Here is a 23,966-nt window from a genome sequence, read left to right on the forward strand (position 1 = left end):
GCACCCCCCCAAAAAAAAAAAAAAAAAAAAAAAAAAAAAAAAATTAGCTGGGCATGGTGGTCTATGCCTGTGGTCCCAAGCTACATGGGAGGCTGAGGTGGGAGAATCACTAGAGTCCAGGAAGTTAAGGCTGTGGCGAGCCGTGACCACAGCAAGGCACTCACTTCAGCCTGAGTGATACAGTGAGAACTTGTGTCAAACACAAAAATATATATAGCTGGGCACAGTGGCTCATGCTTGTAATCCCAGCACTTTGGAAAGCCAAGATGGGCAGATCAGTTGAGGCTAGGAGTTCGAGACCAGCCGGGCCAACATGGCGAAACCCCGTCTCTACTAAAAATACAAAAATTAGGCCAGGCGCGGTGGCTCAAGCCTGTAATCCCAGCACTTTGGGAGGCCGAGATGGGTGGATCACGAGGTCAGGAGATCGAGACCATCCTGGCTAACACGGTGAAACCCCGTCTCTACTAAAAATACAAAGAACTAGCCGGGCGAGGTGGCGGGCGCCTGTAGTCCCAGCTACTCGGGAGGCTGAGGCAGGAGAATGGCGTAAACCCGGGAGGCGGAGCTTGCAGTGAGCTGAGATCCGGCCACTGCACTCCAGTCTGGGCGACAGAGCAAGACTCCATCTCAAAAAAAAAAAAAAAAAAAATTAGCCAGGATGGTGGCACACACTTGTTAATCCCAGCTACTCAGGTGGCTGAGGCAGGAGAATCACTTGAACCTGGGAGGTAGAGGCTGCAGTGAGCTGAGATCATGCTGCTGCACTCCAGCCTGGGCAACACAGTAAGACTCTGTCTTTAAAAACAAACAAAAAAAACCCCAAAAATATATATGTAGATATAGACAATGGGAGGGAAGCAATATACTATTTTTACTTTTGTAAATTTCATTTTTATTTGTTATTTTTTAAAAGGTAGAGAAAGGGTCTTGCTATGTTGCCCAGGCTGGCCTTGAACTCCTGGCCTCAAGTGATCCTCCAGCCTCAGTCTCCCAAAGTGCTGGGATTGCAAATGTGAGCCATCTCTCCCAGCCTACTATTTTTTAAAGTCACATTTAAAAAAAAAATAGATACAGCAGACTTTATAGTTAATGATAAAACAATAGAACCATTCTATTTATTTATTTATTGAGATGGAGTCTCGCTCTGTTGCCTAGGCTGCAGTGCAGTGGCACGATCTTGGCTCAAAACTGCAACCTCTGTCCCCTGGGTTCAAGCAATTCTCCCTGCCTCAGGCTCCTGAGTAGCTGGAATTACAGGCGCCCACCATATGCCTGGCTAATTTGTGTATTTTTTAGTAAAGACAGGGTTTCACCATGTAGGCCAGGCTGGTCTTGAACTCCTGACCTGAGGTGATCCACCAGCCTCAGCCTCCTAAAGTGCTGGGATTACAGGTGTGAGCCACCACGACTGGCCAGAAGCATTCTCTATAAAAATCAGTGGGCATCCAGCTGGGCGTGGTGGCTTACGCCTGTAATCCCAGCGCTTTGGGAGGCCGAGGCGGCGGATCACAAGGTCAGGAAATCGAGACCATCCTGGCTAACACAGTGAAACCCCGTCTCCACTAAAAATACAAAACAATTAGCCCGGCGTGGTGGTAGGTGCCTGTAGTCCCAGCTACTTGGGAGGCTGAGGCAGGAGAACGGCGCGAACCCGGGACCTGGAGCTTGCAGTGAGCTGAGACAGCACCACTGCACTTCAGCCTGGGCGACAGAGCAAGAGTCCGTCTCCAAAAAAACAAAAACAAAAACAAAAAATTAGCCAGGCGTGGTGGCACACACCTATAGTCCCAGCTACTCGGGAGGCTGAGGCAGAAGAATGGCATGAACCTGGGAGGCGGAGCTTACAGTGAGCCGAGATCACACCACGGCACTCCAGCCTGGGCAATAGGGCAAGACTCTGTCTCAAAAAAAAAAAAAAAAAAAAGAAACCAAAAAAAACCAAAAAACAAAAACAAAAACAAAAACCCCGTGGGCATCCTAATGTTGTCCCTATCACACCTTCTAGTCAGCACTGTATTATGGTTCTAATTTGGGCAATAAGGAAAAGTTATAAGGATGTTAAAGGAAGAAACTGTCATAATTTGCAGATTATATGGTTGTCTTTGTAGAAAACACAAGATAACAAATAGATTAAGCTAAAAGAGTTCAGAAAAAATGCTAGATAAAAAACTTATTTCTAAAAATAAGCATACCTGTACATTAGCGACATATAATCAGAAAGTACAATTTTATTTTTATTTATTTATTTTCTTGAGACAGGGTCTCATTCTGTTGCCTAGGGTGGAGTGCAGTGGCGCAATCATGGCTCACTGCAGCCTCAACCTCCTAGGCTCAAACCGTTCTCCTGCCTCAGCCTCTGAAGTAGCTGGGACTACAGGCGGGCAACACCATGAAGGTCTAATTTTAAAAAATTTTTTGTATAGACAAGGTCTCACTATGTTGCCCAGGCTGGTCTTGAACTCCTGGACTCAAGCGATCCTCTTGCCTAGGGTCTCCCAAAGTGCTGGGATTACAGGCATGAGCCACCATGCCTGACATATTTTCTACTTTTTGAGAAAGGGTCTCACTCTGTTACCCAGGCTGTGTGCAGTGGCATGATCACAGCTCACTGCAGTCTCAATGTCGTGGGCTAAAGTGATCCTCCCTCTTCAGCCTCCCAGTAGCTGGGACTACAGGCAGGTACTGCCCAGGTAATTTTATTTTTTTGTAGAGCATTGTATTTTTTGGGGTCTCGCTATGTTGCCTAGGCTGGAGAGAATACAGTGTTAAAATACCATTAACAGTCACAAGTAATCTATAAGATACTGAGGAATAAATCCAACAAACAATGTACAAGGATTTTAGGAGGAAAAATATATAATTTTATTGAAAGATAAAAAAGATCTAAATAAACGGAGAAATATTTCATGTTCAAGGATAAGAAGATGGCAGCTGCACCTGAATTAACCTATAAATGTATAATCTATCATTTTAATGCAATTCCATTAAAAGTTGTCTCCAGGCTTATTCCAAAATCATATGGAAGAATAGGAGGCCCCAAAACACCAAGACAATGCTGAAGAAGAATAAAACTGATGGGGGCTGGGAAGGAGAGGTGGGGCGTAGTTTACCGGATATGTCACTGACCCAGGAAGTACACAGAGATCAATGGAACAGAGTAGAGAGAAGAAAAACAAACTTATATGAGAACTTGAGTATACTATAGGAATGGCATTAAAAGTCAGTAGAGAATGGATGGGCTAATCCGTCAACTGAGAAGGGACAACTGGCCAACCATATAGTAAAATTAGACCTCTAACTTCCACCACAGACACAAAAATTCCAGATGGATTAAAGACCCAACTATGAAAAACATATCTTAAATATTTACACTCCTTACTGGACTGTAAGCTTCCTAACTTATAATCTGTCTTGTATAAGTGTGTATTGAATTCAATTTAATATATACAAACACTCAGAAGATAGAAAACCTTTACAATATGAGTATCTGTGATCTCAGTGCAGGGAAGGATTATTTTTTAAACGATATACAAAAAAAAAAAGCTAAAACTATAAAAGATCAAGTTGATAAATCTGATAATACTAAAACTAGAAACATCTGTGTAAGAGAAGACTCCATAATTAAAAGACAAGCCAAAAAATGAGGAAAAGGATACTATAGATTTGGAATATATAAAAACAAAGCAAACAAAGTGGGTGACTGACAGAAACAGGTAATTCATAGAAAAGAAAACCTAGAGAGTTTATTAGACACATGAACAAGATGCCCAGCATTGGCTGGGCACAGCAGCTCATGCCTGTAACCCCAGCACTTTGTGAGGCCCAGGCGGGCGGATCACCTGAGGTCAGGAGTTTGAGACCACCCTGACCAACATGGAGAAGTTCCATCTGTACTAAAAATATAAAATCAGCTGGGTATGGTGGCCCATGCCTGTAATCCTAGCTACTCAGGAGGCTGAGGCAGGAGAATCGCTTGAACCCAGGAGGAGGAGGTTACAGTGAGCCGAGATGGTGCCATTGCACTCCAGCCTGGGCAACAAGAGTGGGAAAAAAAAAAAAAAAAAAAAAAGCCCAGCATCACTAGTAATCAGGGGAATGCAAATTAGAATAATGACATACCATTTCAACACCTGTCAGATTGGGCAAAAAAAGTAAAAATTTGGTATAACCAAGTGTGTAGATGATGAATATATGGGAAATAAAGCTCTTAGGTTCTCGAAGTTTGTTTTCTTTCTTTTCTTTTTTGAGATGGAGTCTTGCTGTGTCGGTCAGGCTGGAGTGCAGTGGCGTGATCTTAGCTCATTGCAACCTCTGCCTCCCAGGTTCAAGTGATTCTCCTGTCTCAGCCTTCCAAGCAGCTGGGATTACAGGCGTGTGCCATCACACCCGGCTAATTTTTGTATTTTTAGTAGAGACAGGGTTTCACCATGTTGGCCAGGCTAATCTTGAACTCCTGACCTCAGGTGATCCACCTGCCTCAGCCTCCCAAAGTGCTGGGATTACAGGCGTGAGCCACCAAGCTGGGCCTTAATTTTTAATTTTTTCTGTAGAGATGGGAGGGGGTCTTGCTATGTTGCTCAAGCTGGTCTTGAACTCCTGGCCTCAAGTGAGCCTCCTGCCTCAGCCTCCCAAAGTGCTGGGATTACAGGTGTGAGCCACTGTGCTCCACAAATTCTTATGTTCTTACAACTTACTTTGAGGAGCAATTGGCAGCAGGTACTAAATAATGCTAGTATTGGCTACAGAATGACAAATGCAGAACTGTTTTTTTTTTTTCCTTTTTTGAGACAGAGTCTCACACTGTGGCCCAGGCTGGAATGCAATGGTGTGATCTCTGCTCACTGCGACCTCCACCTCCCGGGTTCAAGCAATTCTCCTGTCTCAGATTCCTAAGTAGCTGGGATTACAGGCACCCACCATCATACATGGCTAATTTTTTATATTTTTATTAGAGACGGGGTTTCACCATGTTGACCAGGCTGGTCTCGAACTCCTGACCTCAGGTGTTCTGCCCGCCTCAGCCTCCCAAAGTGCTGGGTTTACGGGCAGGAGACACCATGCCTAGCCGCAGCACTTTTTTAAACAACCGGACAACCACCTGCCCCTCAATAGGGAATAAACTGTGGATTACACTTTATTTTATACAATGGAATTCAAAAGCTGTTAAGATGAATTAATTAGATGTATAGGGATTAAAAGATAATTCTTAAAAGCCATGTTGAGACTAGACACGGTGGCGTCTACTTGGGAGGCTGAGGCAGGAGGATAGCCTGAGCCCCAGGAGTTCGAGTCCAGCCTGGGCAGCATAAGTAGACTTCTATGGACAGCAAAAAAGGGACCATATCCCGCACAATGCCCTGCCAACAAGCAGTCTCTATCTATCTATCTATCTAGTCTGATATTATGTATATATTCTGCTATATTCTGCTATATACTTAAGTTCCTAATTATTAGATTTATATATACTTAGTTCCTTAGTAATTATTAGACTAATAATACATATATTCTAGTATTTATATGTAATTAGTGATATTATATTCTAATCATATATATTAGAACAAAATCATATATTCTAGAATACATGTATTAAACATATATATTCTGATATATACTTAATTTCCTAAGTAAGGAATATTTTAATATATGTAATATACATTATATATATGTAACACAAGTCTAAGGAATTTGTGGAGGCTGAGAGGTGCTTGCTGAATATGAAAGCAGGCCACAGGAACAAGATTGGATGCAAGGGGATGGGGGTGGAAAGGTCCAAGAATCTGGGAGCCAGATCTTAAGAGCTGGAGGGGTTGGAGTGGTGTGTCCCAGAGGTCTGGAGGTTGCTGGGGCCGAAAGGGGTTAAAATTCGACTGGGAAGAGGGTGTCAGCACCGTACCTTTCTCATTGCGAACTGGGACGGCCCCAGCCGTAGACTGAATGGGCGGTTGCTTCATGAGAGCGCTTGGGACCGACATGTTGATGGCAGCGACGGTGATTCCCGAAACTTGACTAATTCCAAACAGTGAACACCAACAACGTCAACGAAGAGAAGAAATTCCTTCCACCTAAGTCCACGAACACAGCTGCGCGACTGATAGAGAAACTACTTACGGCTGAGCTAGATAAACCGGAAATACGTGACGAGAGGATTGTGGGATGGTGGAGGACGTTTGGGCGCCCACAGCTAGGACGTTGAGTGTGTTTCTGCGCATGCTCATCGGCTGCCCGCGTGTTCTCTACGTTGCAGAATTTGGAAGCTGCTTTTGGAGGGAAATTTTGCTTCCTTTGGGCTTTGCTGTTAGGACCCTGCGGTGAGGAAGGTTCGAATGAAAGATTTTACGTGTTAGCTTGGTTTGAAGCCAAGAACGGTATAGTGAATAAGATACTCAGGCGACAGGGAGTTACTGTTTGTCTGGCTTGTTGAAAGCTCAGAAGAAGTAGAGTTTGATGGAATAAAAATCTTGCCAGTAGTATCCGATTAGCTCAGTTCAAGAGGCCAGGTTGGGCTGTGGTGCAGTATTTGGTGTCACAGGGCAGGTGGTGCTGATTTAGGCCAGTGACCAAAAAAAAAAAAAAAAAAAAAAATCTCTTAAGGTGCCTGGGACGTTACCTGCCTGAAATCCCAAAACTCCACTTTTAGGCTTTCAGGTTTTTCCAGTTTCTGGAAAATACCTATTAGAATATATTCCTGATTGGAAAACGTTTGTATTTAAATATCTAAGTAATTATTATTATTTTGAGACAGGGTCTTCTTCTGTCACCCAGGCTGGAGTGCAGTGGCTCGATCTTGGCTTACTGCAGTCTCCACCTCCCGGGTTTAAGCGATTCTCGTGCCTCAGCCTTCTGAGTAGCTGGGATTACAGGCGCCCACCACCACGCCCTGCTGATTTTTGTATTTTTAGTAGAGATGAGGTTTGACCATGTTGGCCAGGCCCAAGAGATGATCCCACTCCGGCCTCCCGCAGTGCTGAGTGGTGGCGTGTGCCACCACTCTCGGCTAATTTTTGTATTTTTAGTAGAGGTGGGGTTTCACCATGTTGCCCAGGCTGGTCTTGAACTCCTGACCTCAGATGATCCACCTACCTTGGCCTCCCCAAAGTGCTGGGACTACAGATGTAAGCCACGGCGGCCGGCCTATTTAAGAACTCTTTAAGGACTTACAGGATAATAACAGAAGCAGCGCCAATTTACAAGCTGGGTTGTGTTAAAAAAAAAAAAAAAAAAATATATGTATATATGCTAATTGGAAAGTCAGGGCACATTTCACATTAGAAAGGACTTTATAACTGCGGAGGAGACAAGGGACAGCAGGAACAAAGTTCTGAAGTCCAGAAACAGTATACATTATACAGGACACCATGAAAAGTTTGGTTTTATCAGTAATTTTTGAGTCATGGAGGGCCTTGAAGTTGCTGTTAATGTGATTAACCCAAATTACTTCACCTGTGTTCTACAACTGGGCCTTGAGTGGGAGAAGAAATGAAACTGGACAAGTCAGGCAAGAACAGTGTGGGACCCAATTAAGAAACTAAGGAAACAGTTTTGGGTAGAAGGAAACTTAAATAGAAGAATAGCCAGAATCTTATTTTATTTTTATTTATAAAAGAGACAGGGTCTTGCCCTGTCGCTCAGGCTGGAGTGCTGCACGACCACGGCTCACTGTGGCCTCATCCTTCTAGGTTCAAGCCATTTTCCCACCCCTGCCTTCCGAGTAGCGGGGACTACAGACGTACAACACCACGCCGGGCTAATTTTTGTATTTTTTGTAGAGATGGGGTCTCACTATGTTGCCCAGGCTGGTTTGGAACTCCTGGGCCCAAGTGATCCACTCAGCCTCTCAAAGTGTTGGGATTTACAGGTGTTAGTCACCGCTCCCGGCCTGCCAATGTTTTTCAGAGCGAGATCCCAGTACCACCTGAATCAAAATCAGCAGTCTGAGGTAAAAATGTCAGTTCAGCCGCAGGACTTCCCTAAAGAATTTGAGTCCTTCTGCAAGTTTTCTTTATTTTAGTCTTCTTACATGCAACTTCATTGTTAGAATTCTTTTCTAATAGGGATCTGGGGCACATAAGCTGGTCTAGCTGGTAATTACTGAGTGAAAAGGGGGCAAGATAGGCCTTAGCTGTTTTTATTAAAACTGTAGTCTGTACTGGTCTCAGAGACACATAAGCGATTTTTTTTTTTTTTTTTTTTGAGACGGAGTCTCACTCTTGTTGCCCAGGCTGGAGTGCAATGGCGCGATCTCGGCTCACTGCAACCTCTGCTTCCTGGGTTCAAGCAATTCTGCTTCAGCCTCCTGAGTAACTGGGATTACAGGCAAGTGCTACGGCGCCCGGCTAATTTTTTACTTTTAGTAAAGACGGGGTTTCATCACGTTGGCCAGGCTGGTCTTAAACTTCTGACCTCAGGTAATCCACCCGCTTCAGCCTCCCAAAGTGCTGGGATTACAGGCGTGAGCCACCGCGCCCGGCCAAAGCGGCCTTCCTTAAGAAGCGCGGGTAACCCGGACTTCCCGCTCTGGCGCTGCGGCCGCTGACGATCTGAGTGGGCTCCGCCCCGTCCCAGCCCCGCCCCTGTCGGCCTCCCGCCGCAATCTTGGCGGGAAGGAGCCGGCCACCGAGAAGCCGAAAGATGTCCAGGTCGGGCGCGGCGGCTGAGAAGGCGGACTCCAGACAGCGACCCCAGATGAAGGTGAGAAACGGATCGGTGCTTCCAGGTGTGCGCCTGCTTCGGTTTTTGTGAGGGTTATGCGGGACACAGGCCCGGAAGGTCGAGGGCACCTGGTACCGGGGGTTGGCGGCGATCCCTGCCCTGAGGCCTTCGGCTTTGACGAAAGGTTCTTATCAATAACCCTAGAAATAGTGGGAGAGTCACATCTGGGATTCCCTTTCTTCAACCTTCTGCGTTTGCTTTTGCCACAGTTATGATCAGCTTCACATTCTTTAAATAATTCCAGACAATCCGCAGCTGACAGTTGGGGTGTTTGCTTCAGTCCAAATGCTAGTCATTATTATTGGTCTGGGAAACTCTGATGGGCACATGTGCCTAGTAAGTGAATTCTGTTGAGGTTAAGGTTAATGAATTACATATCTAGATTTTGGAGGGGAAAAAAAGTTTTCTTACAGGGTGTCAATTTGGATTTATTTATTTTTTTGAGCTTGAGTCTCGCTCTGTTGCCCAGGCTGGAGTGCAGTGGCATGATCTTGGCTCACTGCAACCTCCGCCTCCCGGGTTCAAGCGATTCTCCTGCCTCAGCCTCCTGAGTAGCTATAATTACAGGCAGGTACCACCACACCCAATTTTTGTATTTTTAGTAGAGACGGCGGGGGGCGGGGGGTGGAGTGGGGGGGGGGCGGCGGGTTTCATCATGTTGGCCAGGCTAATCTTGAACTCCTGACCTCAGGCCCTGCCTCAGCCTCCCAAAGTGCTGGGATTATAGGCGTAAGCCACCGCACCTGGCATCAATTTGGATTTATATTGTCATTGTGAAATGGAAATTATTAGATCTGCTGGGGATCCTGTAAGAAAAGGCACAGGACTTGGAATTCTAATACTCTCTTTTCTTTTATTGATCTGAATAGGTAAATGAATATAAAGAAAATCAAAACATCGCTTATGTGTCTCTGAGACCAGTACAGACTACAGTTTTAATAAAAACAGCTAAGGTCTATCTTGCCCCCTTTTCACTCAGTAATTACCAGCTAGACCAGCTTATGTGCCCCAAATCCCTATTAGAAAAGAATTCTAACAATGAAGTTGCATGTAAGAAGACTAAAATAAAGAAAACTTGCAGAAGGATTATACCTCCAAAGATGAAAACCACATCTTCTAAGTCTGAATCCACGCTGCAAAATTCAGCCTCAGCTGTTCATACTGAAAGTAACAAGCTACAACCCAAGAGAACGGCAGATGCGATGAATCTCAGTGTTGATGTGGAAAGTAGTCAGGATGGAGACAGTGATGAAGATATCACACCAGGCCTGGTAAGGACTTAATTAGTAGCTTGTTCTAGTATCTCTTTTTTTAAATGTGAAGTTCTGATAAATTGAAGTTTTTCAAGGCTCTCTCTGGTACAAACAAATTATTTTATCTAATAATGTAAGAATAAATGTAATAATGCATTATAATTTTTAAGGTTTAACAAATAACTTCCTTGGGTTATTTTTGCTTTTGCTGTTGATGTGTCAATGAAAGGATTGACTTAATCTTTACTCTGCTTCCCTTTTTCTTTCTTTAAACTTACTGCATATATTTTTGGGTTTACTCATACTTTATGGTGCCTTGCTCACCTTTACATATTTATGTACAGTATATCAGAAGTCATCAGTTTGTGGGATATATGGTATTGACTGACCCTTGATATCAGGGTAGGGAAACATTATATGGATGTGTTGAATAATATTTCCTTTAAATGCAAAAGGAGACAAATGACAGAGTAGATAAGATACATGAGAAATGCATTAATTAGTTCTATATAATTCCAATCAACTTAAGGAATTTGGTGTGTAATTTTTTTTTTTTTTGGAGACCGAGTCTCGCTCTGTCGCTCAGGCCGGAGTGCAGTGCCACTATATTGGCTCTCTGCAACCTTGGCCTCCTGGATTCAATAGATTCTCCTCCCTCAGCCTCCTGAGTAGCTGGGATTACAGGTGCCCCACCATGCCTGGCTAGTTTTGTGTTTTTAGTAGAGACGGGTTTTCACCATGTTGGTCAGGCTGGTCTCTAACTCCTGACCTCCTGATCCACCCGCCTCAGCCTCCCAAGGTGCTGGGATTACAGTGGTGAGCCACTGCGCCCAGCCTGGTCTGTAATTCTTTTGGCTTCTACTGCCTACCAGGAGGGCTGTGCTCCATTCAAACTGACAACTTTTAACAGGATAAGATAAAATATAAAGCACATGACACAATGTTGCTGGAACTCAGGGAACAGAAAATGATAGTAGGGAAAGGGAGATACTATAATTGAAGGGTTATTGTTATGAAATAGAAGTTTGGTTTATGCTTTCTTACCCCAGAGTTAAGAACCAGGACTCATAGTGGGACAGCATAGGATAAGTATTAGATGAATTGGACTTGGGGTTGATAGCCTAGCATGGCCACTTCTTTTTTTTTTTTTTTTTTTTTTTGAGACGGAGTCTTGCTCTTGTTGCCCAGGCTGGAGTGCAGTGGCGCGATCTCGGCTTACTACAAGCTCCTCCTGCCGGGTTCACGCCATTCTCCTGCCTCAGTCTCCTGAGTAGCTGGGATTACAGGCGCCTGCCACCACCCCCAGCTAATTTTTTGTATTTTTAGTAGAGGGTTCCACTTTGTTTGCCAGGATGGTCTCGATCTCCTGGACTTGTGATCCGCCCACCTCGGCCTCTCAAAGTGCTGGAATTACAGGCGTGAGCCACCGCACCCGGCCTAGCATGGTCACTTCTAAGACACCTTGTTCCTTTAAGCAAATCACCTTAGTAAGGGGTTTGGATAAAATCTGTGGTTCTCAAACTTTAGGCTATATCAGAATTACCTGGATAGTGTGTTAAAACTCCATTGCAGGGCCCCACCAACAGAGTTTCTGATTTAGAAGTTTTGGAGTTGGAGCATACAATTTGCATATCTTTTTTCTTTTTCTTTCTTTTTTTTTTTTTTTAAATAGAGATGTTGGTGGGGTTGGGGGTGGGAGGTGTTGCCCAGGCTGGTCTTGAGCTCCTGAGCTCAACCAGTCCTCCCACCTCAGTCTCCCAAAGTGCTAGGATTATAGGCTTGAGTCACCACACCCAGCCCAATTTGCATATTTAACAGTTTCCTAGTGACACTGATGTTGTTAGTCCAGGACTGCACTTTGAGAACCACCGGATTAGATTATCCCTTTGGCCTCTTAGACTGTAAGATTCTGAACAATACAAGGTAAACATAAAGCAGATTTTAGTTTGATGTAATGAAATAGGTCCGTTAATAGAGTTGCTCCTAAAGAAAAAAAAATTAAAAATTAACAAAAGGAGGTGGTCAGATCACCTGAGGTCAGGAGTTCCAGACCAACCTGCCCAAAATGGTGAAACCCCATTTCTAATAAAAATACAAAAATTAGGCCGGTCATGGTTGTTCATGCATGTACTCCCAGCACTTTGGGAGGCTGAGGTGGGTGGATCACTTGAGGTCAGGAGTTCGAGAACAGCCTGGCCAACATGGTGAAACCCCGTCTCTCCTAAATATACAAAAATTAGCCAGGCGTGGTGGCGGGCACCCGTAGTCCCAGCTACTCGGGAGGCTGAGTCAGGATAATTGCTTGAACTCAGGTGGTGGAGGTTGCAGTGAGCCATCACACCACTGCACTCTAGCCTGGGCAACACAGCCAGACTGTCCCCACCTCCCTCCACCAAAAGAAAAAAAAGAAGATATAAAAATTAGCCAGGCGTGGTGGCAGGTGCCTGTAATCTGAGCTACTCGGGAGGCTGAGATGGGAGAATCGCTTGAACCTGGGTGGTGGAGGGTGCAGTGAGCCAAGATCAAGTCACTGCACTCCAGGCTGGGTGACAGAGCAAGACTCTTGTTTTAAAAAAAAAAAAAAATAAAGCCTTCCAAATAGCTGAGACTACAGGCATGTGCCACCTTGTCCGGCTAATTTTGACTTTTTTTTTTTTTTTTTTAGAGATGTGGGTGTGCCATGTTTATTGCCCAGGCTGGTCTCAAACTCCTGGGCTCCAGCAATCTGCCCACCTCAGCCTCCCAAAGTGCTGGGATTACAGGTGTGAGCCACTGCGCCCAGCCAAGATACTTTTTAAAAAAATTTTTTTTGAGATGGTGTCTTGCTCTGTCACCCAGGATGGAGTGCAGTGGCATGATCTCAGCTCACTGCAACCTTCACCTCCCAGGTTCAAGCCGTTCTCCCAAATCAGCGTCCCGAGTAGCTGGGATTACAGGCGTGCGCCACCATGCCTGGCTGATTTTTTGTATTTTTAGTGGAGAAGGGGTTTCTCAATGTTGGCCAGGCTGGTTTTGAACTCCTGACCTCAAGTGATCCGCCTGCCTCAGCCTCTCACAGTGCTGGGATTACAGGCGTGAGCCACCGTGCATGCCATGTCTTTCTTTCTTGGTTTATTCTTTCATTTTGGTGAAGTGCAGCTTTCTGAGAAAAAGTATATAAGAGGCAAATATTTTGCATGTCAGAAAAAGTCTTTTTTTTTTTTTTTTTGAGACGGAGTCTCATTCTGTCACCCAGGCTGGAATGTAGTGGTGCGATCTCAGCTCATTGTAGCTTTTTGTATTTTTAATGGAGACGGGGGTGTCACCATGTTGGCCAGGCTGGTCTCGAACTCCTGACCTCGTGATCTGCCTGCTTCAGTCTCCCAAAGTGCTAGGATTATAGGCGTGAGCCACTGCGCTCAGCCCAGAAAAAGTCTTTAGCTTTATGTTTGATTGATGACCTAATTGGATTTAGAATTGTAAGTTGAAAATAATTTAATCTTTCCTTAGAATTTTTAATGCATTGTTCCATTGTCTTCCCACTTCCTTCAATGTTGAAAGTTTGTGCCATTCTGATTCTGGATTCTTTGTGATCTTTTTTTCCCTCTGCACGCTTTTAAGATCTTTTCTGGCTGAGTGTAGTAACGCAGGCCTGTAGTTTCAGCTACTTGGGAGTCTAAGGCTGGAGCCCAGGAGTGCAAGGCTGCAGTAAGTTTTAATCAAGCCAATGCACTTTAGCCTGGGTGACAGAGTGAGAGTCCATCTCTTTAAAAAAAAAAAAAAAAAAAAAAAAATTGTGATGATATACCGAGGCCTGGGTTCTTCTTTGTTTTGTTTTGTTTTCTTGAGATGGGGTCTCACCTAGTCGCCTAGGCTGGAGTGCAGTGGCACAATCTTGCCTCAATGCAACCTCTGCCTTCTAGGTTCAAGTGATTCTCCTGTCTCAGCTTCCTGAGTAGTTTGGACTACAGGCACATGCCACCACGGCCAGCTAATTTTTGTATTTTTAGTAGAGATGAGGTTTCACCATGTGGGCTAGGGTGTCTCGAACTCCTGACCTCAGGTGATCTGCCCACTTCGGCCTCCCAAAGTGCTGGGATTACAGGCATGAGCCATCGTACCCGGCCTGCTTTTTTTTTTTTTTTTTTTTTTTTTGAGGCAGTCTTGCTCTTGCCCTGGCAGCTAGAATGCAGTGGTGTGATCTCGGCTCTGCAACCACTGCCTCCTAGGTTCAAGCAATTCTCGTGCCTCAGCCTCCTAAGTAGCTGGGATTACAGGTGTGCACTACCACGCCCAGCTAGTTTTTTTTGTATTTTTAATAGAGACGGGTTTCACCATGTTGGCCAGGCTGGTCTCCCATTCCTGGCCTCTAGTGATCTGCCTGGTGGCCTCCCAAAGTGCTGGGATTACACGCGTGAGCCACTGAGCCTGCTTGCCTGAGTCCTTTTTCATTCATTATGCTGTATACTCATTGGGCTTTTTGTAATCTGGAAGCTCATGTCTTTAGTTTTGAGAAACTTTAAAATAATATTTTTGTTTTCAGACTATTATTTTTTAGAGATGGGGGTCTCGCTCTGTTGCCCAGGCTAGAATACCGTGGTGTCATCATAGCTTACTGCAACCTTGAACTTCTGGGCTCAAGTGATCCTTCTGCTTCAGTCTCCCACTTACATTATTTTTCTTTCTGTCTTTTCTTTTTCTTTTTTTTTTTTTTTTTTTGAGACAGAGTCTCGCTCTGTTGCCGCCCGGGCTGGAGTCCTGTGGCATAATCTCCGTTCACTGCAACCTCCGTCTCCTGGGTTCAAGCAATTCTCCTGTCTCAGCCTCCCGAGTAGCTGGTACCACAGGCGCGTGCCGCCATGCCCGGCCAATTTTTGTATTTTTAGTAGAGATGGAGTTTTGCCATGTTGGCCAGGATGGTCCTGATCTCCTGACCTGGTGATCTGCCCGCCTCGGCCTCTCAAAGTGCTAGGATTACAGGCTTGTATACAGCCACTATACCCGGCCTCCCATTTATATTATTATTATTATTTATTTTTTTTGAGACGGAGTCTTGCTCTGTCATTCAGGCAGGAGTACAGTGGAGCCATCTCGGCTCACTGCAAGCTCCACCTTCCAGGTTCATGCCATTCTCCTGCTTCAGCCTCCTGAGTAGCTGGGACTACAGGCGCCCGCCACCACTCCCAGCTAATTTTTTGTATTTTTAGTAGACAGGGTTTCAGCTTGTTAGCCAGGGTGGTCTCGAACTCCTAACCTTGTGATCCGCCCACCTCGGGCTCCCAAAGTGCTGGGATTACAGGCGTGAGCCACCGCGCCTGGCCTTTATTATTTTTTAATGATTGATTCTCTTCCAATTTCTCTGCAGTTTCTCAAACAATGAATTGGATATTGGACCTCTAAGATTGAGTCTGTTTTTTGTCTTTTCTGTCCATGTGTTTATCTTTTTGTTCTACTTTCTAAATTTAAGCCTTTTAATGGATTTAAAAACTTCTGTTCTTATTTTTTGAATTTTCTTATAGTATTTTGCTATTTCCTGAATATACTGTCTTATATCTCAGGGTTTAAAAAACATTAGCTTACTGTTACATTAGTGGCTCTTTAAGAGAAAGTAGAGACATGTACTTACTCTACTGCATTTAAAGAAAGTTTTTTTGTTTGATAAAAATGACTTTTTTTTTTTTTTTGGAGATGGAGTTTCGCTTTTGTTGTCCAGGCTAGAGTGCGATGGCATGATCTCGGCTCACTGCAACCCCTGCCGCCTGGGTTCAAGTGATTCTCCTGCCCCTGCCTCCAGAGTAGCTGGGATTACAGGGACCTGCCACTACACCTGGCTAATTTTTTTTTTTTTTTTTTTTTTGCATTTTTAGTAGAGACAGGATTTCACCATGTTGGCCAGGCTGGTCTTGAACTCCTGACTTCGGGTAATCTGCCTGCCTTGGCTTCCCAAAGTGCTGGGATTACAGATATGAGCCGCCACATCTGACCAATTTTTATATTTTTAGTAGAGACGGGATTTCACCATTTTGACCAGGCTGGTGTTGACCTCCTGACCTCAGGTGATCCACCTGCTTCAGCCTCCCAAATTGGTGGGATTACAGGCGTGAGCCACCACGCCTGGCCAAAAATAACTTTTGAGTAATAGTACAATTAATTGCCACTAGGAAATAATTTGCTACTAGATTATACTACTTGATTTCTAATATCAGATCACTTCTTAACTGGGAAGCCATACAGATACTCTGTGAGTATCCCAAATTAAGATTTACTGAAATATCCAATTCAGCAAACGTCTGTTTTGGTTAGATGGCATGAAATGAATAGAGGTAGTACAATTTGAAGTAAAGTATTCGTGTAGAAAATGAAACACATAGTTTTGTGAAGTGCTTTTCCTATAGATTATATAAAGTAATGGAATCTTTTTGGTAAATTTTATAGGATGATTTTTCGGGATTGTCACCCTACGAAAGGAAGAGACTGAAGAACATATCAGAAAATGCAGACTTTTTTGCTTCTCTTCAGTTGTCTGAGGTTTGTGTGGAGTCTGTATTTAAAACCAAGTTGCTGGGCCGGGAGCAGTGGGTCACGCCTGTAATCCTGTCACTTGGGGAGGTGGAGGTGGGAGATCAACCTGGGTAACATACGGAGACCATCCCCCACCTCTATAAAAAGTAAATTAGTTGAGCATAGTGATGCATGCCTGGAGTCGTAGCTACTGGGGTGGCTGAGGTGGAAGTATGGCTTGAGCTTAGAAAGTCGAGGCTGCTGTGAGCTACGATCGTGCCACTGCATTCCAGCCTAGGCAACAGAGCAAGACCCTGTCTCAAAACAACAACAAGAGTAATAAAACCCAAGATGTCATAACTCCCACCAGAAGGTCAATAACATACCAGGTTTCATAGTGTCAGATGAGGAAGGCTAAAATAGGAGCAGATTTTGCACTTAATAGGAAGAGGTTACTGTATTCCATTGATTCGAAGGCATTTTTTTTTTTTGTCCCTTTTTTTTTTTTTTGGAGGCAAAGTTTTGCTCTTGTTGCCCAGGCTGGAGTGCAGTGACGTGATCTCGGCTCACTGCAACCTCCGCCTCCCGGGTTCAAGCGATTCTCATGCCTCAGCTTCCTGAGTAGCTGGGATTACAGGCGCCTGCCACCATGCCTGGGTAATTTTTGTATTTTTAGTAGGGATGGAGTTTCACCATGTTGGTCAGGCTGGTCTCGAACTGCTGACCTCCAGTGATCTACTCGCCTTGGCCTCCCAAAGTGCTGGGATTACAGGTGTGATCCACCACGCCTGGCCTTTTTTTTTTTTAATTTTTATTTTTTGAGATGGAGTCTCGCTCTGTCGCCCAGGTTGGAGTGCAGTGGCCAGATCTCAGCTCACTGCAAGCTCTGCCTCCCGGGTTTACGCCATTCTCCTCCCTCAGCCTCCCGAGTAGCTGGGACTACAGACGCCCACCACCTCGCCCGGCTAGTTTTTTGTATTTTTTAGTAGAGACGGGGTTTCACCATGTTAGCCAGGATGGTCTCGATCTCCTGACCTTGTGATCCGCCCATCTTGGCCTCCCAAAGTGCTAGGATTACAGGCTTGAGCCACTGCGCCTGGCCTTTTTTTTTTTTTTGAGACAGGGTCTCGCTGTGTTGCCCAGGCTGGAGTACAGAAACGCTGATCATGACTTATGGCCTATCTTTAGGATCTTTAGTTCCTGAATAGACCTTAGTGTAACGTGGGTATAGTAGCAGATACCTAATATTTTAAAAGGTAAGATATGTAGTTAAAACATTTTTACATGATTTTTATACTTTACAGTCTGCTGCAAGACTCCGTGAAATCATAGAGAAGAGACAGCCTCCTAAATCCAAGAGGTAAAATACCTGGTTTGCAATGCCTGAACCATGATACATTGCTCAACTGTTTTATAATTTGAAAAAAATGATTTGGCATAGTAAGCTTAACAGATCGTCAAGTGCTGTTTAATCTCAGTCCCTCTAGGATCTCTGAGGTAATGCTACCCTTTAATAACTTTACAATTCTCATCTTCATCAAAATAATATGGAGCAAATACAATTGAGAGCTGAACTTTGTTTATATTTGTTGTTGCTATAATGGAGGGAAATCTTTTTTTCCACTAAATTATTGTTACTTAGAAAACTATTATTCTTAAAGACTCTTCTACTTACTTTTAATTTTTCTAGCTGTCTTTTTGCGTCTCAATTTGTTTTTGCTTTCTTAGTCCTAGAATAAAGGAAAGGAATTAACATTTATTGAACATCTATGAAACATACTGCAGTGATCTAGCAATTTTGTCGTGTATTATCTCATTTAACTCTGACAACCACTGTATCCATCCATGTATGTGGTAGGTAATATATTCATTTTGTGAGTTAGAAATCAGGCTCAAAATATAAGATTGTTGGCTGGGTGCGGTGGCTCATGCCTGTAATCCCAGCACTTTGGGAGGTTGAGGCAGGGGGATCACCTGAGGTCGGGAGTTAGAGACTGGCCTGACCAACATGGAGAAAACCCATCTCTACTAAAAAAAAAAAAATTAAAATATTAGCCAGGCATGGTGGCAAATGTCTGAATCCCAGCTACTCAAGAGGCTAAGGCAGGAAAATCACTTGAACCTGGCAGGCGGAGGTCGTGGTGAGCCAAGATCACACCATTGCACTCCAGCCTGGGCAATAAAGTCAGACTCTATCTCAAAAAAAAAAAAAAAAATTATTTGCTGAAAGTCAAAACAGCTTATAAGTGGTAGCTTTAGGATTTGAACTCCAGGGTTTTTAAATTTTGAATTATCTCCATTGCATTTTGGTAGTGCGTACATGTAAATGAAGAAACTAAAAATCTTGGTATCATTAGCTCATTTGTTTAGTGCCAGATCCTAATGAAATGTAGCTTCATTTACTTGGTTTGATTCTGTTACAGGACAATTAGCTTGAGAAAAGCTAGACCTTTAATCATGGCCAGGTATTTTCAAGTATGAAAAGTTACTGTAAGAGGAACATCATTAACACTGGAAAAACAGTAGCACTGGTCCTGTTGCCAGCTGATTAGTACCTTTACATTTGAATGTTTTTTATTAGCCAAGATAGGTGATTTCTTCCTAAATCACAAAATTCCAGCCCTTAATAGTTGCATAGGTAGTAGCAAGTTGATAGTATGGAAGTTGCATAATGTAGAGGAAGAAGCATAGGCTTTGAGATGTAGCAAATTTGGGTTCAAGTTTTGATTCAGTCACTTACAGCTATGATATTAACCTTGAATACTTTATATAATTTTTCTTTCCTTTTCTGTAAAACTGGTGTTATGCTAATCCAGAAGGATTTAAATTTTTTTGAAAATTATTAAATATACATATAAAAAGGTACATATAATGTATTTGTGTAGTTGAAAAATTATATAGGTCCCAACCATGTACCTGCCATCCAGGTTAATAGAAATTATGAGTACCCCCGAAGGCCCATATATACAGCTCCCTCCAGATACTACCACTATGCTGACTTTTGTGATAATATTTCCTTGCATTTATTTATAGTTTCTTTTTTTTTTGAGACAGAGTCTCACTTTGTTGCCCAGGCTGGAGTGCAGTGGCGTAATCTCAGCTCACTGCAAGTTCTGCCTCCCGGGTTCACACCATTCTCCTGCCTCAGCCTGCCGAGTAGCTGGGACTACAGGCACCCGCCACCATGCCCAGCTAATTTTTTATATTTTTAGTAGAGACGGGGTTTCACCGTGTTAGCCAGGATGGTCTCCATCTCCTGACCTTGTGATCCACCTGTCTCAGCCTCCCAAAGTGCTGGGACTACAGGCGTGAGCCACCGTGCCCAGCCTATAGTTTCATTTTTATTTATTTATTTATTTTTGAGACAGTATCGCTCTGTTGCTCAGACTGGAGTACAGTGGCGCCATCTTGGCTCACTGCAGCCTCTGCCTCCCAGGTTCAAGCAATTCTCATGGCTCAGCCTCCTGAGTAGCTGGGATTACAGGTGCTCATGACCATGCTTGGCTAATTTTTGTATTTTTAGTAGATACGGGGTTTTGCCATGTTTGCCAGGCTGATCTGGAACTCCGGACCTCAAGTGATCCGCCCGCCTCAGCCTCCCAAAGTGCTGGGATTACAGGTGTGAGCCACTGCGCCTGGCTATTGATTTATAGTTTTACTACCAGTGAGTGTATCCTTAAACACTCTATTGTTTAGCTTTGTCTTTTTTTGGTGTTCACATACAATATGCCATTTTTATATTCTGAGATTTTCTTATTTTGCACATCTTTACATATTTATGCTTTTAAATTTACCCATGTTGATGTGCACAGCTTTATTTCATTCTTTTTTTCTGCTATATGATATTCCACTGGATAAATGTACTACATTTTATTCCACTGTTGATGAACAATTGAGTTGTTTCCAGGTTTTTATTATGAAAAGTGCTGCTCTAAACATTCTTAAGTCTCTTAGTGCTTATGTATGGGAGTTTCTCTAGGAGTAGATTTCTAGGAGGATTGTATGACAGCCCATATTATTCCATATACTCAGGCGTATTTTTTGAGGATTAAATATGAGATGGAATGTTGAGTACAGTTTTTAGTATATAGTATACTTTCAATCAATAATAGTTTTTAGGCCGGGCGCGGTGGCTCAAGCCTATAATCCCAGCACTTTGGGAGGCCGAGACGGGCGGATCACAAGGTCAGGAGATCGAGACCATCCTGGCTAACACAGTGAAACCCCGTCTCTACTAAAAAATACAAAAAAAAACTAGCTGGGCGAGGTGGCGGGCGCCTGTAGTCCCAGCTACTCGGGAGGCTGAGGCAGGAGAATGGCGTAAACTCGGGAGGCGGAGCTTGCAGTGAGCCGAGATCCGGCCACTGCACTCCAGCCTGGGTGACAGAGCCAGACTCCATCTCAAAAAAAAAAAAAAAGTTTTTACTAATTCTCGAACTAATGTGGACTATAGCTGATAATTTTTTGTGAATTTTTGGAAATAATTTCAGAGGCTTCTCTTTCCCTGACATTTTAAAATGAATTTTTTTTTTTTTTTTTTTTTTTGAGACAGAGTCTCGCTCTGTAGCCCAGGCTGGAGTGCAGTGGCGTGATCTCAGCTCACTGCAAGCTCCGCCTCCCGGGTTTACGCCATTCTCCTGTCTCAACCTCCCGAGTAGCTGGGACTACAAACGCCCGCCACCTCGCCCGGCTAGTTTTTTGTATTTTTTAGTAGAGACGGGGTTTCACCGTGTTAGCCAGGATGGTCTCGATCTCCTGACCTCGTGATCCGCCCGTCTCGGCCTCCCTAAGTGCTGGGATTACAGGCGTGAGCCACCGCGCCCGGCCTAAAATGAATTTTTTTAAAATGAAAAAATAGTGCATAAAAAATAGGGACTGTATATTATTTGAAAAGTAAACTGCCAGGCTTGGTGGCTCACGCCTGTAATCCCAACACTTTAGGAGGCCGAGGCGGGCAGATCATAAGGTCAGGAGATCGAGACCATCCTGGCAAACACGGTGAAACCGCGTCTCTACTAAAAATACAAAAAAATGAGCTGGGCGTGGTGGCGGGCGCATGTAGTCCCAGCTCTCGGGAGGCTGAGGAAGGAGAATGGCGTGAACCCGGGAGGTGGAGCTTGCAGTGAGCCGAGATCGCGCCACTGCACTCCAGCCTGGGCGACAGTGCGAGACTCTGTCTCAAAAAAAAAAAGTAAACTACAGTGTATGGAAGGGAATGCAGTGAAACGTTTACGTTTCCTTCCTATTTTAGACCTTAGTTTTCCAGGCCTTTTCCCTAGAAGTAGTAGTTTTATGTGTATTCCTCCATAGGTAACCTCAGCGTGTACAAATGTATGTGTATATGTAACCTTTTTGTAAACCTGTACTGGACTTTGTTTTTGCTTTTTATAAGCTAGGGTTCCTTTCAGCAGTGCATTAAGATCTGTATCATTCTTTTTATGGCTGCATATTATTCTATTAGATATGTACACCATGATTTAACAGACCTCACCTTTTGATGAACATTTAGGTTTAAGTTTTTTCCATACTTATTAAAATAATTGTGGCCATGTATATATATGCAATGTATAAATATATCTGTGGGATATATTCCTAGAAGTTATCTCCTTAATGTTAGTAAATTTTATTGTTTTGTGAGTATAACATGAATTTTTCCCCACTCCTGTAGAAAGAAGCCTAAGAGAGAAAATGGGGTTGGATGTAGAAGGTCAATGCGATTACTAAAAGTTGATCCTTCGGGAGTTTCATTACCAGCAACTCCAACACCGCCGACATTAGTAGCAGATGAAACTGTAAGAAAATGTGCAAATACAATATTTTAATGTAATAAAATACTGAAAAATTTGAAGTGTTGAAACTAGACTAAAAGTTCATTAAATTATGTTTAATTTTATATTTCATTCTTGAATGTTGTATGGTTTTGTTTTTTGTTTTGTTTTTTTTTTTAAGACGGAGTCTCGCTCTGTCACCCAGGCTGGAATGCAGTGGCATGCTCTTGCCTTACTGCAACCCACTCCTGGTGTTCAAGCGATTCTCCTGCCTCAGCCTCCCGAATAGCTGGGATTACAGGCACATGCCACGATACCTGGCTGATTTTTTATATTTTTGGTAAAGACGGGGTTTCACCATGCTGGCCAGGCTGGTCTTGAACTCCTGACTTCAAGTGATCTGCCTGCCTTGGCCTCCCAAAGTGCTAGGATTGCAGGTGTGAGCCACTGCAATGGCTGCGCCTGGCCTGTTCTATGGTTTGATGAGTAAGATTTCAAAGTCGTAAAGACTGGATTAAATTCTGTATTTCTGCGGGACTTACCTGCTATAGGATTGTGGGTGAGTTAATTAACCTTTCTGATCGTTTCCCCATTAAAAAAATGTCAGCAATAATAGAACCCTCAGTAAATATGTGCAATTTTATGTCAGTTTTAAAAAAAAGAAACCTCAAAGAGATACTGTGAAGATAAATTGTATCTATCAGGTTTCTCACATTATATTAAGGGCTTAGTAATCAATAAAATATTAATGTTAATAATATGTGATAATGTGTAGTTTAATTTTAGTGAGTAGAGTTTTATTTAGCAAACATCGTCTAAATAATATTTTTCAAGAACACCTATTTTTAATACTTTATATCAGTGTTTAATTGTAAATAGGAAGATAGCACTAATTAGGAAGGTGCTCTGGGAGCAAATTGCAAATCCAGGTGTTACGGGAAGCAGCATGGAAGAGTAGCTTCCAAATTTTTTTGAAGCCTCAGCCCACAAATATATTTATGGCCAGGTGTAGTGGCTCATGCCTGTAATCCCAGCACTTTGGGAGGCTGAGGCAAGAGGATCACTTGAACCCAGGAGTTTGAGACCAGCCTAGGCAACATCAAGTGACCCTGTCCTCACAAAAAAAATACGAAAATTAGCTGGGTGTGGTGGCATGTGCCTGTAGTCCCAGCTCCTCAGGAGGCTAAGGTGGGAGCATCACTTGAGACATTAAATTAAAAAAAAAAAAAAGATATTTACATTGTAACCATTACACATATATGCAACTGAAACCACAGTTTGTCAAGTGACACTACATGTGCACTTTGGTATTTCTTTTTTTTTTTTTTGAGACACAGTCTCCCTCTGTCGCCCAGCCTGGATTGCAATGGCATGATCTTGGTTCACCGCAACCTCCGCCTCCCTGGTTCCAGTGATTCTCGTGCCTCAGCCTCCATAGTAGCTGGGACTACAGGCGTGTGTCACCACGCCTGGCTAATTTTTGTATTTTTAGTAGAAATGGGGTTTCGCCATGTTGGCCAGGCTGGTCTCGAACTTCTGGCCTCAAGCTATTTGCCTGCCTCGGCCTCCCAAAGTGCTGGGATTACGGGTGTGAGCCATGTTCCTGGCCTGATACTTCTATTCTAGTCTCATTCACTAAAACAAATTGCTAGTTGTGACATATTAACATGATTTCTCACCCATTGGTTGGTTACAAACTGTTTAAAAAATTAGTAATGTAGGTATGATACTGAGTAATGAGTTAAGATAATCT

At 43.5% G+C, this 23,966-nt stretch overlaps 2 protein-coding genes across 2 annotated transcripts in view; one reads left to right on the top strand and one right to left on the bottom strand.

The window, feature by feature from the left end:
* Positions 1 to 6,208, bottom strand: part of MFAP1 (microfibril associated protein 1) — a 20,718-nt gene extending 14,510 nt beyond the window's left edge. The window contains exon 1 of the mRNA XM_025389658.1: positions 5,897 to 6,208. Coding sequence (XP_025245443.1) covers positions 5,897 to 5,975 — 79 coding nt within the window. The 5' untranslated portion in view covers positions 5,976 to 6,208. The remainder of the gene's footprint in view (positions 1 to 5,896) is intronic.
* A 2,306-nt stretch (positions 6,209 to 8,514) lies between these two features.
* Positions 8,515 to 23,966, top strand: part of WDR76 (WD repeat domain 76) — a 43,077-nt gene continuing 27,625 nt past the window's right edge. The window contains exons 1-5 of the mRNA XM_025390343.1: positions 8,515 to 8,691; positions 9,582 to 9,983; positions 16,380 to 16,472; positions 17,750 to 17,805; positions 22,114 to 22,237. Of these exons, the coding sequence (XP_025246128.1) occupies positions 8,632 to 8,691; positions 9,582 to 9,983; positions 16,380 to 16,472; positions 17,750 to 17,805; positions 22,114 to 22,237 (735 nt within the window). The 5' untranslated portion in view covers positions 8,515 to 8,631. The remainder of the gene's footprint in view (positions 8,692 to 9,581; positions 9,984 to 16,379; positions 16,473 to 17,749; positions 17,806 to 22,113; positions 22,238 to 23,966) is intronic.

Source organism: Theropithecus gelada, chromosome 7a (assembly GCF_003255815.1).
Source record: "Theropithecus gelada isolate Dixy chromosome 7a, Tgel_1.0, whole genome shotgun sequence".
Classification (NCBI taxonomy): domain Eukaryota; kingdom Metazoa; phylum Chordata; class Mammalia; order Primates; family Cercopithecidae; genus Theropithecus; species Theropithecus gelada.